This window comes from Mus pahari, chromosome 23 (genome assembly GCF_900095145.1).
Source record: "Mus pahari chromosome 23, PAHARI_EIJ_v1.1, whole genome shotgun sequence".
In the NCBI taxonomy this organism is placed as follows: domain Eukaryota; kingdom Metazoa; phylum Chordata; class Mammalia; order Rodentia; family Muridae; genus Mus; species Mus pahari.
This window is the reverse complement of record NC_034612.1, coordinates 20602067-20617163: the sequence shown is the minus strand read 5'-3', so window position 1 is coordinate 20617163 and position 15097 is coordinate 20602067. Positions and strand designations below refer to the sequence as shown.

The 15097-nt window shown below is 53.6% G+C and overlaps 2 protein-coding genes across 2 annotated transcripts in view; one reads left to right on the top strand and one right to left on the bottom strand.

Annotated features, from left to right (window-relative positions):
- Castor2 (cytosolic arginine sensor for mTORC1 subunit 2) overlaps nucleotides 1–6147 on the top strand; it is a 40677-nt gene extending 34530 nt beyond the window's left edge. Inside the window, exons 3-9 of the mRNA XM_021186825.2 lie at nucleotides 265–458; nucleotides 640–772; nucleotides 1163–1286; nucleotides 2184–2294; nucleotides 2597–2679; nucleotides 3276–3370; nucleotides 3480–6147. Of these exons, the coding sequence (XP_021042484.1) occupies nucleotides 265–458; nucleotides 640–772; nucleotides 1163–1286; nucleotides 2184–2294; nucleotides 2597–2679; nucleotides 3276–3370; nucleotides 3480–3545 (806 nt within the window). The 3' untranslated portion in view covers nucleotides 3546–6147. The remainder of the gene's footprint in view (nucleotides 1–264; nucleotides 459–639; nucleotides 773–1162; nucleotides 1287–2183; nucleotides 2295–2596; nucleotides 2680–3275; nucleotides 3371–3479) is intronic.
- Nucleotides 6148–13475: 7328 nt separating this feature from the next.
- The window catches only part of Rcc1l (RCC1 like), a 27928-nt gene continuing 26306 nt past the window's right edge, over nucleotides 13476–15097 (bottom strand). The window contains exon 11 of the mRNA XM_021186881.1: nucleotides 13476–14411. Within this exon, the coding sequence (XP_021042540.1) occupies nucleotides 14334–14411 (78 nt within the window). The 3' untranslated portion in view covers nucleotides 13476–14333. The remainder of the gene's footprint in view (nucleotides 14412–15097) is intronic.

Sequence of the window (15097 nt, the reverse complement as noted above, 5' to 3'; positions counted from 1 at the left end):
GACCAGGCTGGCCTCGAACTCAGAAATCCACCTGCCTCTGCCTCCCAAGTGCTGGGATTAAAGGCGTGCGCCACCACGCCCAGCTGTAAAAATATTTTTAAATGAAGAAACTGAGGCCCAGCAGCAGACAAGACAGTCTCTTAAGGCCTCAGCCATCCATGCACCTCTGCCTACCCCGGAGCACGGCCTGGTCTGGCCCCCAGGGAACACCCAGCCCCCAGGTGTGTCAACAACACTCTCCTCTGTGCCCCTCACCCCCTGCAGAGCTGCCCTCTTCAGAGCACCTGAGCGTGGCGGATGCCACCTGGCTGGCCCTGAACGTGGTGTCCGGTGGCGGCAGCTTCTCCAGCTCCCAGCCCATCGGTGTGACAAAGATCGCCAAGTCTGTCATCGCCCCACTGGCCGACCAGAACATCTCCGTGTTTATGTTGTCCACCTATCAGACTGACTTCATCCTGGTGAGTCAGAGCCGTGCTGAGTGGCCCTGCACATCCCCAGCCTTCTCCATGTAACACACACACACAGCTTCTGGCACACTCATCCTGTCCCATCTGATGCTCCACTCCTCACCTCAGCCCTGGGCGCCACCACAGGAGATAGGGTGATCTGAGACTCAGCAACTCTGCTTCCCGTCCTCAGGTGCGGGAGCGGGACCTGCCCTTCGTCACTCACACCTTGTCCTCGGAGTTCACCATCCTACGCGTTGTCAACGGAGAAACAGTGGCGGCTGAGAATCTCAGCTTCACCAATGGCTTTGTGAAGCCCAAGATGGGTGAGTTGGGATTGAGGGAAAAGACCTCAGCAGAAGGCCCCGCTTTCAGAAGCCACCTGGTGATCGCTGGATTCTACGTGGAGCCGCCAGCAATGGCCAGAGATGGCTCCCAGCCCAGCCCAGCTCATAGTGCCTCAGGGTGTGTGGCTACCCATGGTGGGGACCATGGAGGTGAAGCGTGGAGGACAAGGAGCTAAGCCAGGTGGTGGCTGTTGGCAAGGACATTCTCAGCAGCCAGAGCACCTTGTACAAAGGCCCAGGGTCCTGAAGGGAAACTGAGGAATCGTGTAGTGTATGTGCCGGGGGCGGGAAAGCCACCTGGGCTGAGCCTGACTCCTACACACAGATGCTCTACTGTGACCTTAACACTTGTGTCCTGCGTTCTTCCAGTCCAGAGGCCAGTCATCCATCCACTGTCTAGCCCAAGCAACAGGTTCTGTGTCACCAGCCTGGACCCTGACACGCTGCCCGCTGTCGCCACCCTCCTCATGGATGTGATGTTCTACTCCAATGGGTAGGTCCCCGGGGTGAGGTGTTAGGCTAGGGGACAGACATGGAAATACTGCTCCACCCACCAGCCCTGTCTGAGGGCAAAGTCCACTTATTCCACCCAAGAGCTCAGTCTGAAGGAAAAGACCTGACTCTTCTTGTCAGCCCAGTCTGAGGGAGGAGGCACCGTCTGCCCAGGAGCCTCGTTCGAAGGGGAGACACCACGACCTGCCCAAGAAGCAAGTCTAAGGGAAGAGGCATGATTGCTGCATCAAAGAGCCCAGTCTGAGTGGAGAAGGGACTGTTGTACCCTAAAACTCACTCTAAAGGGGGAGACTTGTATGTGCCTATGCCTATGTAGCTCTTATATTCTTCCTACCCTCTCATGGTGCTTTTTGAACCTTGATGGTAGGATTGGGGGTTGATATAGAGGTCTCATTTAGGGCGGAGCACTCTACAGTCACCCCCATGCTTTAACCAGGTGAGTCTCCGCATTAACTGCCGCCGCGTGCAGCAAGATGCTTCCCTGCCCGATGCTGAGAGCGGCACCAATCCACGAGTGATGAACATAAGTATTTAGAAGGCAGAATAACAATAGGTTTTTCCCAAGGGCCCGTGACCTCCACAGCCAGGGGTTTGTGACCAGGCTTACGGTACCCAGGCATGAATTCCTTCCTGTGAAGCAGGTCCTAGAGTGAAGCAGAAAGTGGTCGGTTACCCCAGTAACACCATGACGCCGTGGCACCGGTGGGTCTGCCTTTGCCTGGCCGGTTTGTTTTGTAGCATTCAGGGTCTAAGACTTCCTGAGTTGTGGGCTTCTGATGGAGACAAGACATGAGGCAAACCTGGCCTCTTGCACTGGTGGGTGGCAGACGGCATAAAGGTGGGAACCCCACCCTCACAGTTCCCTCTTGATCCCCAGAGTGAAGGACCCCATGGCTGCCAGTGACGATTGTGGCCACATCCGCTTCTTCTCCTTCTCGCTCATTGAGGGCTACATCTCACTGGTGATGGACGTACAGACCCAGCAGAGGTGGGCAGGGCCTTGTGTGAATATTGCAGGGGGCCTGGGCGGGAGCGGGTACTTTGTTCCTGAGTTGTTCCTATAGGTGCAGGGGCCATCCACATCCACAGCAAGATGGCACCAAAGTGGAGACTGGAACCATAGTCCCAAAGCCATCTGTCCCCAGAGTCTCACCCCAGCATTAGCGTCCCTCCCTGCCTCCCAGTGGCAAAGACACGTCCTTGGATCTCTCTCTGCCCCACCTGAGATACTCCAGAGCTGGGGGAGCACAGGTTAGCCCCGCCTCAGACCCCTCTTTTTTTCCTCTATAGGTTCCCGAGTCACTTGCTATTCACGAGTGCATCTGGAGAGCTCTGGAAGATGGTGCGGATAGGAGGACAACCCTTGGGATTTGGTGAGCCCGTGGGGTCCAACACCTGTATGCAGGAATCAGGCAGGCGTTCCCTGGGTACCTCACCAGGTCCACCCTATTTCATGATTTGGAGACTGAAACTCCTCTTCTGACAGATCCCTTGCCAGTAGAGTGAAGGCCAGTAGAGTGACATATATATGAGACCAATGAGTGGACTTACCATAGAACTCTTACCCCATCCTGCAAGCTGAAAAATACAGTGGGGCTGGGGGCATAGCTCCGTGGTAGAGCCCCTGCCTAGAATCCCCCAATGAGGGACTAGGGGCATGGCTCAGTGGTAGAGCCCCTGCCTAGAATCCCCCAATGAGGGACTAGAGGCATGGCTCATTGGTAGATCCCCTGCCTAGAATCCCCCAGGGAGGGGCTGGGGGATAGCTCAGTGGTAGAGCCCCTGCCTAGAATCCCCCAATGAGGGACTAGAGGCATGGCTCAGTGGTAGAGCCCCTGCCTAGAATCCCCCCAATGAGGGACTAGGGAAGTGGCTCAGTGGTAGAGCCCCTGCCTAGAATCCCCCAGGGAGGGGCTGGGGGCGTGGCTCCGTGGTAGAGCCCCTGCTCTGAGCGCCTGTCTTTCCCTAGATGAGTGTGGGATTGTAGCCCGGATCTCCGAGCCCTTGGCAGCGGCAGACATCCCGGCATATTACATCAGTACTTTCAAGTTCGACCATGCATTGGTAAGCGGCCCCTGGGGATAGGTGGGGACTGTATGGGTAGGGACCAGGTACCTGGGCTCATACACTCTTTTTTTTTTTTTTTTTTTCCTTTGCTTCCTTTGCCCTGCAGGTTCCAGAAGAGAATATCAGTGGGGTTATCCATGCCCTGAAGGTCAGTCAAGCAGGGAAGCATTAGAAAAGACTCGTCTCTGGGCTCCTCCCTGCCACAGCCCACCTGGGCCTTTCCCACCCCCACCCCCACGAAGGTTATTCTTGCAGTATTTCCCTATGGACTGTAAAGCTCGGCCCCAGGACCTTTAAGGAAGGGGCCTCTGGGATATTCCCCTGATTCCTGACTCCTCCTAAGCTAGGGCCACCCCCACATCCTCCTCCTGCCTTCCAGAGTCCCCAGCCTTTTCAATAATGACTCTGTTTCCGCTCGGTGGGGGTGTGCCCATTTTCCTCCCCCAAGTTCCACCCCAGAAAGCGGTCTCCGAGGCCCAGGACACTTGGGACCAGCCCAAGGCCTCACCCACAGCCCGCAGCAAACACCAAAGGAAGCTGGCACCTCCCGTGAGTCCCTGGGATTGGGGTCCTGATGCCCCTAGGGACATCTTAGGGAGTTGGTGGAGCAAGATTGGGGGTGCAGAGCTGGGGAAGCCCCCGTGAGCCCCCCCCCAGAATTGACGGTTATGGTTGCTGCTCTAGTTTTAGAGGTTCAGGGGCTGGTTCCCTCAGAATGGAGGTCAGCAGGCCACCCTCAGGTCATAATGGCCAGTGAGCCTCAGACAGTAGCAGTGGGATCCCTACCCCTATGCTGGGGAGAAAGGCCAAGACTCTAGAACGCCACCTGCTGACCACACAGGGCCTGTGTCGATTTCCTCTACAACTGCCAAGAGGGGCCCTGGGCCAAACTCTCCCCCCCCCCCCAGAGCGCTTGTCCCTGGAGGGGAATCCCAGGACACCTCCTCTCCCACCAGCCTAGAGCGCCAGCTTCTATCTGTCCTTTGTTCGCTCTCCCCAGACCCAACGCGGGCAAGCAAAGACTCGGCTTCTTCCAGCAATGGGCATCCTCACCTGCCCAGGCCTGGGGTGCCTTGGGCCATGTCCCACCTCCCCAGCTGTCACTTAGACCAGCCTAGAGAATTCCCCATCATCCTCTCTGCCCCACTTTTAGGGGCTGTAGAGGCCTCAGCCCCCCCCCCCCCCCGCAGCTCATATACCTGCCCGAAGTACGCACAGCTATCTGTGGTCACGGTCATACCTGGGGAGGCAGGTATCTCGGAGCATTTGTAGGGAGACATTACACTCGCGGGTTTCTTCTTCCTTGTATTTGCATACAGGTGGTTGGGGAAAGCGTAGTTTGTTTGGAGGGGGTGGAGCCTGTTCGAGTCTTATTAGGGTGCCCAGGGTTCAGTGAGACCTGGCACCCTGTGTCATAAGAATCCTGGCCGTGTCTTCTGAGGAGGGCTAGTGGGAGCAGAGCTCTGACACAAGACACCGGGACCCCAGAGCACCCCCTACAGGACATGCCAGTGTCCCGCCACCTGCATGTGGCACTGTTAGCTGGGACGGCGGGAGGGGGCGGGGGGGGGTCCACCAGACTTTTTGCTCTTGGGGTATTTTGTCAGGCGGCCCTGTCTCCAACAACAAGGTCAGAGGAGGAATGTTTATTTAACCCTGAACAGTCTTGTACAAACTGTGTTTCTCTCCTCTCTGGGCCACAGAAACACACCGGGGTGGAGGAACTAGTCTAGAATCATGCAGAAGCCAGAACCCAGCATGTTAATCAAAATCACCTCTGTGGTTGGTTTTGGTGGGTTTGGTTTGGTTTTGGTTTTGGTTTGATTTTGTTTTTGTTTTTGTTTGTTTTTTGTTTTGTTTTGTTTTAAACTCCTTCTGCACAAAACCCTTAAAACCAAATCTTATTATTTTCTGGTCCTGAACGGGAAATGGCCAAGTGGGCGGGGCTTTATAGCAAGGCCCCTGAGTCCCCTTTTTCTCTCTCTGGAAGGCCTTGATTGTCCGGGGTACACATCCCCGGAACCCTTTCTGTGTCCCTTCCCAGTTATCCCTTCCCACCGTATAAGTGTGCTGGCTCCCCGCCCCCTGCCCCACCGTTGTGTGGACCCCTAGACTTCCTAGGATGAGACTGTGTATTGTACACACCTATAAATACGTGTTTTATGTTGATAGAGATATATTCTGTAAATAGCATATATACTTGAGCAATATATATGTTAATATATTCTGTGTGCGCAGGACACAGGCAAGGGCCCCCACCTCATGTGCACACACTCGGGGACATTTTGAGCCACCATATATTTTTAATTCAAATATGTAGGCAATACGATGAGTGGAAAAGCCCTGGGGTCCTGAGGCCAGCCTGGAGGGGAGACAGAACCAACAACCTACCACTGGTGGGGCAGGCTGAGAGGGCCAGTGTAGACTGCTTCATAGCTACTGTACCCCCATTTCCACAGCCTAGAGCTCTGGATGCCTTTATTTTATTTGGGAGGGGGAGCTTTGATCCAGAGGAGGGATTGGGTTTTTGTTGTTGTTTTTGGTTTTGTTTTTGGGTTTTTTGTTTTGTTTTGTTTTTTTAACAGTGGCTCCCTCCCTCAGGGTTACCCCAAAACCTTTGTCTGGTAAACCTATCTCTCCCAGCCTGCCTCCCTCCCGAGTCCCTTCCCCCATAGAAAGCTGTAGACCTGGCATCTTACCTGACTTTTGTTGTTATTGTTGTGTTGTTTTCGTGAGGCAGGGTCTCTTTAGACGGCCCTGGCTGTCCTGGAACTCTCTCTGTAGACCAGGCTGGCCTTGAATTTATAGAACTCTACCCGCCTCTGCCTCCCAAGTGCTGGGATTAAAGGTGTGTGCCATCACACCTCACTAAGTTTTTTTTTAAATATTATTATTAATATTATTATTCCTGCAAGCTTGGGAATCTCAGGTTCTCTTTCCTGCTCTCTTCCTAGGGCTGACTCCATAAGGACCCAGACCACCACACAATACTCCCACGGTTGTGTGTCCAGAGAGGGCTGGGCCTGGCTTCTGCCGGCCAGCCTTTTGAGGGACCCCACTGTTCAGCTGCAGTGGGTCCTTGGAGGAAGCTAGCTCTGTCTCTGTGTTCTGTGGGTAGATCAGCATGGCATGGTGTGTGCAGTTCTGGGGGGTGTGACAGTCCCCGCTGAGGCCCTCTACTCTCGTATGTTTTAGTGCTGTCTGCTCTCTTTCCAGCATCTTCTGGTTTTATGAATATGAAGGATCACTCCACCCACTGCTGACCCAGCCTCAGAGGGGACCCAAGTGTCACTGCCACTCAGCAGTCAGGTTTCCCTAGGGGATTTCGTTTGTATTTTTCTGCAGTGCTGAGGAATGGAGGCAGGGCCTCTCTGCGCGTGAGGCAAGTACTCCACTGAGCCACTCCCAGATCCTCGCAGCAGAGTCTCTTGGCTCAGAGGGAGGGTAGGAGATGGGGCTGTTGAAAAGGTAAAGTTTTAGGAAACGCATTCAGGACCCCTGGGCGGGGCTATCAAGTCCTGAACTCCAGGGGCTCTGCCTGAAAGGTGCTCTAGCGGGAAAGCGCATGTTGGGAGGTAGCTCAGTGAATAGCACATTCCCATAGCATTCCCAGCACTCGGAAAGTGAAAGCAGACAGATCACAAGTTAAGGTCAGTCTGGGCTACATTAGGCTCTGTCTCAAAAAGAAAAAAAAAAGAAAAAAAGAAAAGAAAAAGAAAATGTCAAATATCACCCGTACAGACTAATGAGACCATCCAGGGTCCCCGTGGACAAAGCACCCCTTCTCCCTTGGCTCAGCCCCATAGCCTGGGGCACACCTGCTTCCCAAGAAATCTATTCTCCCCCCAGATCCCAGCAGCATCACCAACTATATACTCCTGGGTCCTAAAGACCCCCCCCCACATCCATAGAGGTATGCAGCCCTGCCCCCATAAAGCCCCCTTATCTAAGACTCCTAAGCATCAACATTCACCCTGTCCCGCCAGCTGCGGGTAACAGGTTCCTGGTGTGTTGGGACGGACCCGGGGTCCTGGTTCTGTCTGCTGCCCATTGGGCAGTGTTGCTGATGAGGTCCCCAATGATGGAAGGACCTGTGGAAGTGAAGAAGCACAGGCAGCCCACCCCTCACCCGGTTGTCCGGTACATGATCTTCAAAGTAGGTCTGAGCCACCTGCCAACAGCTCTTCCCAGCCACATTTCCCCGGCTGGCCTTTAAAAGTCCCCAGGCACCTCTGGGTCACTGGCTAGAGCCTCTGGATTGGATGTAGGGACAAAGCAGGCTCTTCCTTGCCTCCACTAAGGCAACTGAAGAGAGGAGCCAAAGGGAGGAAGTGTCCGTTTTGACTCTTGGGTTTGATGGGAGCCAGTCCATCACGGCGGGGGGGGGGGGGGGGGGAGGCACAGCAGCAGGAGCAGGAGGCGGCTGGTCACGTGGCATCCACAGTCAGGAAGCAGAGAGAGGCAGCGCTCACTTCCTCCTCTTTATTCAGGAGACTAGCTTATCCCGTGGAAGACTGCCATATTTAGGGTAGCTACATCTCCTTGGCAGATTTACTCAGAGGTTTGTCTTCTAGGCGGTTCTCGATCCTATCAGGATGACTGTTAACCATCACAGGACACCCCTCACCCCGCTGTGTTGCTCTGTGGGCAGCGTTGGGGATGCCATAGGTGGCATCAGCACTTGGCTTGGTGAGGGGAGCCTAGATGAGAATGGTGGGCTCTCTGACAGGGAGGGGGCATAGGGGTGGTAGCTTTGGGTTTTTCAAGAGATGGGCATCGTGCTGAGGGTCGGAAGGGTGGCAGACCTCCATCTTCACATCCAGGAGGGAAGTGAGGCCAACATGGCCGACAGCCAGTCAGCCTTGCATTGCTCTCCGAAGCTGCTGTGAAGGTGGAGAACTAACCTAACCTCGGCGTTCATCCCAGGTCCTTTTTCATGTCCGTTTTCTAATGAGAAGCAGCAAAAGGATACATCTTACTGTCCCCAGGGCGACCCTGGCTTGACCTCTAGCCTCGCCTCTGAAGACGAGACTCAACAGGGGAAGGAAGGGCAGGTGCTGGCCTGTTGCTGAAAGCACCAAGAGAGAGGCCTGAGGCCGTGGCTCTTGCAGGCATCAGTTTTGTGGGGTGGTGATTTGTGGCTCTTGGTAGAAGAGGGGAACCTGGGAGAATCAGGAGTGCGAGGTGGTCCAGTCCCATGTGTCAGGATGCCATTTATTTACGCGCGCGCGCGCACGTGTGTGTGTGTGTGTGTGTGTGTGTGTGTGTACACATGTATTAGGCATGAGTGTGTGTGCCCACGTGTGCAGAGCCCGTCTCAGAGCTGTGAGCTGTTCATGCAGTGTTTGGCCCCCTAGCCTAACCCATTGCCGTACAGTTAAACACATAGGGATGCTGGCCCTGGCTCCCGGGTGGAATGTGGGGTTGCCGTGATGGGATTGGCTCCTTTCTCCATCCGCTGCATCCCCCAGAGAGACTCTGCCCCTCAGCAGCCCAGGGAATCCTTGCAGGCAGCCTGAACTGGCCTAGGCCCACCCGTGGGACTCTTCAAACAATTGAGTTCTCAAGACAGTATTTGCACAGAGAAGGGGTTGGGGACAAGAGGTGCCCCCTTGCTTCCTGGGAACTCACCTTGGGAAAGGGTCCACAAAGCTCTAGACTCCAGCTATAGACTGGGCAAAATTCAGGTGTCCATGGGCTGAGCCTAGCACGGTTTTTCTTTCTCCTGCCTCAGTTTACCCATATCACAGGAAGGGTCAGCCTCCAGACAATAGGGGAGGCGGGAGTACAGCAGTAGTCCTCCTGGCCCTCCTCCTGTATGCCAAAATCATTTCCGTTATCCTGAGGCAGGGGAGTGGGTATGGGTGCCCAGCGGCGTTTTTAAGGGACCCTGCCCTGCCCACAGCCCCAGCTGACCCTCTCCTGGCATGTCATGCCCAGGTCACCAGCAACAGTGGTACTTCATCAGTTCTGCAGCTTGGGTGAAGGGGGTGGGGGACTGGCGTCCTCCTCTGTCCACCTCCAGGGCCCCTCATGCTTTTGTTTTTTCCTTGTCAAAGAAACAAAACCCTTGAGAGTTGTGTACTGTATGATGAAGAGAAAAAAAAAGTACCTAATGTTCCCCCTAAAAAAAGACAGTATATTTTGTACTTTGTAAAGTGTTCATTAAATGAAGGGGAAAAAAAAAAAAACGACGTTGGCTGATAGCTGTCTGATTCTATGTTGACTTGTCCAGGATCATGCCTCCGATGTTTGGGAGAACGTAGGTGATGGCTTTGAGGAGGCAGGATAACCCTCGGGTAAAACACCTTGAGTCTCAGAAACTGCCCAGACTGAGTAGGGTTAGTTACATCAGCTACCTGATGCTGTGGAGTAAATGGTCCCAAACAGTGGCTTAAAGTGACGCATATCTGTATCCCAGCACGCAGGAGGCTGAGGCAGGAGGATAGAGGGTTCCAGGCTAGCCTGAGCTACATAATGAAACCAGGGGAAGTGACTCAGAGGTCAAGAGCACTGACTCTTAATTGGGATCTCCAAAGGTTCAATTCCCAGCACCTGCATGGTGGCTTACAGCCAATCTGTGACTTCGGTCCCAGGGAATCTGACGACCTCTTCTGGCCTCTGGGGATACCTATGTGGTACACGGACATACATGTGGCAAAACACCATACGCATCAAATCAAAGCTACAAGGAGGAAGGATTTGTCCACGGTCACAATCATGGGCATGAGGTTGAAGGTTAGTTACAAAATCAATTTTTAGAGTAGGGGTCGTTTATGGCATCTAGGAAGCAGAGGCGAGAACACGGGAAAAGACCAGGGCAAAATATTGCATCTCTGGGGACCTGCCACTTCTCACCATTCACCAATGCCATCAAGTGGTGGATCCATCAAGCTGTCAATCTGATGGTTTTGTAGGACAGAACTCTTATGACCTAAATGTTTCTGTACACAAGGTTATGGACACAGCCAGGACACAAACCTAGATGTCTCAATCAAGTCAGTACCCACACGGTGGCCTACAACCATCTTTAACTCCAGTTCCAGGAGATCTGATGCCCTCCTGTGGCGTTTGTGGGTAACGCACACATGTGGTGTATATACTAAACACGCCGACAAAATACTCGTAAAAACTTTCAAGAATAAATCTCAAAAATGTGTCAGAGGGGGCCGGAGAGATGGTTTCCGAAGCCCTCGCTGTTCTTGCTCACGAGACAGGTTTACTTCCTAGTACTCCATGGTGGCTCACAGCGCTATAACTCTGGCGCCAGAGGATCTTAACGCTTCTGGCTTCAGTGGCCATTACACACAGATGGTGCAGAGATATATGGGCATGCAGAACACGCACACACGTTAAGAGAGAGAACGACAAGAGGACACCTGGGAGGAGGCAGGTGGCATGCTTCATCCGGGGACACGTGCTCAGGAGAGCGAGAGGACAGAGCTCATGACGCAAAGCTTTCCCTGGAACAGAATGAGCAGCCAAGATAATGGCTCAGCAGGGTTTCCAGGTGCTGAATGCTGGGGCTTGGGGGTTAAGGACCAAAGAGACAAACACCCACGTACAGATGGCAGCTGAACAGAAACCCTGGTGACGCGCAAAGGGTACAGAGGAGCTGCATGGCCAGGCTGGCCAACAGGTAAAACAGGCTTTAAGGAAAGCTCAGGGGGGCTGGAGAGATGCTCAATGGTTAAGAGCAGTGACTGGCCGGGTGTGGTGGCACATGCCTTTAATCCCAGCACTCGGGAGGCAGAGGCAGGTGGATTTCTGAGTTCGAGGCCAGCTTGGTCTACAGAGTGAGTTCCAGGACAGCCAGGGCTATANAGAGAAACCCTGTCTCGAAAAACCAAAAAAAAAAAAAAAAAAGAGCAGTGACTGCTCTTTCAGAGGGCCTGAGTTCAAATCCCAGCAACCCCATGGTGGCTCACCACCATCTGTAATGGGATCTGATGCCCTCTGGTATGTCTGAACACAGCTATAGTGTATTTATATAAATAAAACAAATAAGCTTTAAAAACAAGGAAAGCCCAAGCATAAGGACACCGCTCTTTGTACACAGGTGACTAAAGTCAAGGGGCTTTGCTTTGCTCTTTAGTTCATTGAGAAGGGGTCTCATGTACCGCTGGCTGGCCTAAAACTCAAGGTCTAGCCACAGGTAACCTTGAACTTCTGACCCCCTGCCTCCATGTCTGCCATGTCCTGAGTCACCCCATGCACCCCAGGCTGTCTATGGGGTGCTTCAGTGCGAATCAGACCCCGGGGCTTGATGGATTCTCAAGGACTCTACCAGAGCTGTGTACCTGGACCCCTTTGTTTTCCTAAGGACTTTTAAAATGAAGAACATTTTTTAGTTGTGTGTTTGTGGTGACAGATATATGGAGATGAAGCCAGCAGAGGGGGTCCCAGCCCCTGGAGCTCGAGTTACAAACATCTGTGAAGTCCCTGGCGTGGGAAATGAACTCAGGTCCTCTGGAAGAGCAGTAACTGTTCTTAACCAGTAAGGCATCTATCTCTCCAGCTCCTTAAGTCTTCTTCTATTTCAAGTTCACAGAAAATGTTCCTATTGTCAGCCTCAGACTTAGCCCTTACGGAGGGAGGGGCGGCATCTGCCTGGGTGAGGGCCCTGCAGCTGCTCCAACACCAGCCAACTGGTTCCCAGAACAGCCTGCTTGTTGACCCCTCGACTTGAACCCACAACCTTCCAACACATCCCATGTCCTTTCTCCATTTTAGGGTTTGAATCTGAAACGCCCCTCCCCCAGGCTCGTGTATTAAATGTATGGCCCACATCAGGTAGCGCTGTCGCGGAGACTGGAATTTTTTTAAAGAATTGGGGCCTGAACAACAGAAGTAGGTGGCTGGAGTTAGTCCTTTAAAGGTGGTAGTACAGCCCCGGCTAATGCACTCCTGTGTGCTCACATCCCATAACACACTCCTGTCCTCACATCCCATAATACACTCCTGTGTGCTTCCTGACATGCCGGGCTGGGAAGGCCCTACAATAAGCTCCCACTATCGTGAACGCTGCCATGGCGGGACTGGAACTCTCGGACACGGAGAGCCAAGATGAATCCTTCTGCCTTTAAGTTGTTCCTGTCAGGTACTTGGGGCAAGACTTCGCTTTCCTCCACACTGCACACAGGCAGCCGCCATCCTCTGCCTTTTGTTTCTTGTCCGTGTCCCTGCCGGAGGATAAGCTGCACAAAGCCGAGATTCCTCTGCCCGCGTGAATCACTGTGCCCACGCCTGCACTCCAGGGGCCCACAAGTACCTTAGAGTGAACAAGTCACAGGAGCGGGGTGTAGCAGGCAGCCTAGGAGACCATAATTAGAGACTCAGGTACCAGCTATTTTCCCAGCCAAAGGATCTATCTGTTCAGAAAACACTTCCCAGGGGCTAGCGAGATGACTCAGTGGGTAAAGTGCTTGCCTGGCAAGCCGGCGGCCTCAGTCCAATCCCCAGAGCCCATGTAACAATGGTAAGCACGGCTCTGTAATCCTGGCTCTGGGGAAATGGAAAGAGGAGGGTCCCTGGGACTCTCTGGATGGCCAGCCTAGCCCAGGAGAGTTCCAGGTTGGGAGAGATCCTGGACCAATCATAAGGTAGACCTGGGGGTGTTAAGCACAGGTTTAGTCCCAGAATTCTGGAGACTAAGGCAGACCTCTGTGAGTTCAAGGCCAGCCTGATTTACAAAGTGACAGCCCATGTCAATAATAAGATGAATAGCTCCTGAGGAACAGTGACACTCTACCTGTCCTCTGTCCTCCACAGGGGTGTGGCATACACACACATGCGCACACACACACACACACACACACACACATCCTGACTGGGACTGCCTTCTAAAGTGTGTTCCATTGGCTACTTTTATGGTCAAAAAATGATCAAGTAGCTGGGCATGGTGGCGCACGCCTTTAATCCCAGCACTCAGGAGGCAGAGGCAGGCGGATTTCTGAGTTCAAGGCCAGCCTGGTCTANGCAGGCGGATTTCTGAGTTCAAGGCCAGCCTGGTCTACAAAGTGAGTTCCAGGACAGCCAGGGCTATACAGAGAAACCTTGTCTCGAAAAACCAAAAAAAAAAAAAAAAAAGATCAAGTAAAACTTTTACAAGACCTCCATTCTTTAAAAAGGCAGAAAATAGAGTTTTATTCCAAAAGACCTTTTCAAACACTGTTCTGAAAGGACAGGACAAGCTTTCTTGAAAACAAGTATTTTCCCAGTTTCTGAGGCCTCCTACTCCAAGGGAAGCCCTTCAGCCAGATTCCACAGCCAGCCCTCAGCCCACAAGCACTTGGCCCGCAGTCTTTCTTCAGGGGCTTCTGGGCTGTTCAAAGCCAGGCAGTGAGTAAGTTCCAAGGCTGGGATGCTGCAGACCTGAGCGGGAGGCTGGCTCCCACTGGCCGGCTGCTCCATCAAGGCACCCTGGGCTCCTGGACTGTCCTTCTGCGGGACTTCTGGGGTGACAGCTGACCAGAGAGGCCCTAGCTGAAGGCAGGCAGCTGGCTCTCTTGCTGAGCTGAGGCCCAACTCCAACCTCCTGTGACAGGGGACTACAAGTTCCTCTGCGTGCCTTGACATGTCTCTAAACTCTTAAATGTGTCATGAGCAGTGAACTTTCTCTAAGGATAGTGTCTCCGACAAGACACATCCCCAGATGTGTTACCTGGAAAGGGAACCTGCCTGGCCACCCAAGGTCTTCATGCCCTGGTACTCCTCAGGAACGCGCCAAGCCAATAGCCATCCTGAGCTGATGCAGCAGCAGGAGCCTCAGCGGGGAAGGGCTTTCTTTGTCCACAGACTCCTAGTAGGATGTCCCCACTGAGGACACAGAGCGAGCATCCTGCGCCTCAGAGGCCGTGGCCCTCTCCCAGTACCCTCAGAAGCTCTGCTGGTGGCCACACCCTGCCTCTGCCAAGCTGCTTCTGTGGGCATGGCTCACAGGCTGGGGCCAGAGGGCATTTCAGATGAATGACTTGGCTAGAGTCACCATGTGATCCACTCCACAAGCCACGTCCACAGGCTCACCAGGCATCGTCACCTGGAAAAGAAGCCCCGGACACAGTGAGAGAAGGACAACCAGGCTCTGGGGCCCTGCGGGAGGGAATGAGGATACAATTCATATAACCCAGGCTAGCCTCCAGTTCCCTGTGTAGCTGACTATGATCCTCCTGCCTCTACCTCCCACGTGCTGGGTTTACACACATGTAGCACCACACCTGGCACACGTGGTACTAGAGACAGACTCTCAGGCTTTGTATGTGTTAGGCAAGCAAGCTACCCAGTGAGCCTCACCCTCAGCCCCTCCCCTTAGAAGGTTCCTTGCCTTCTGTGAGTGGGGCTGTATCCCCTGGAAATGGGATGCCCACGCTAATCCATAGCTCACTAGTATCGCTACCTCTCTGCTACCCTACCTCTCTGCCCATCAGTGGCATCAGCTCTAGTAGTCACCCTAGAAAAGGGTGGCCCTGGGGAAGGACACGGATGTTCCTGGTCCCACTGCCTGTGACCATGGCTTCCAGATCCCCTACCTGGAGGCTGAGTGTTCGGTAACCTTCACTGGGTCACCAAGTACTTTCTAAGAGTGCCGGAAAGGCGGTGTGGGAGCAGGCCACCACAGAGCTACACCGGGCCTTCCTTCAGAGGCTGGTCCTGTCAATCCTCATTATTCTATTCTTTAATTCTCTCTCTCTCTCTCTCTCTCTCTCTCTCTCTCTCTCTCTCTCT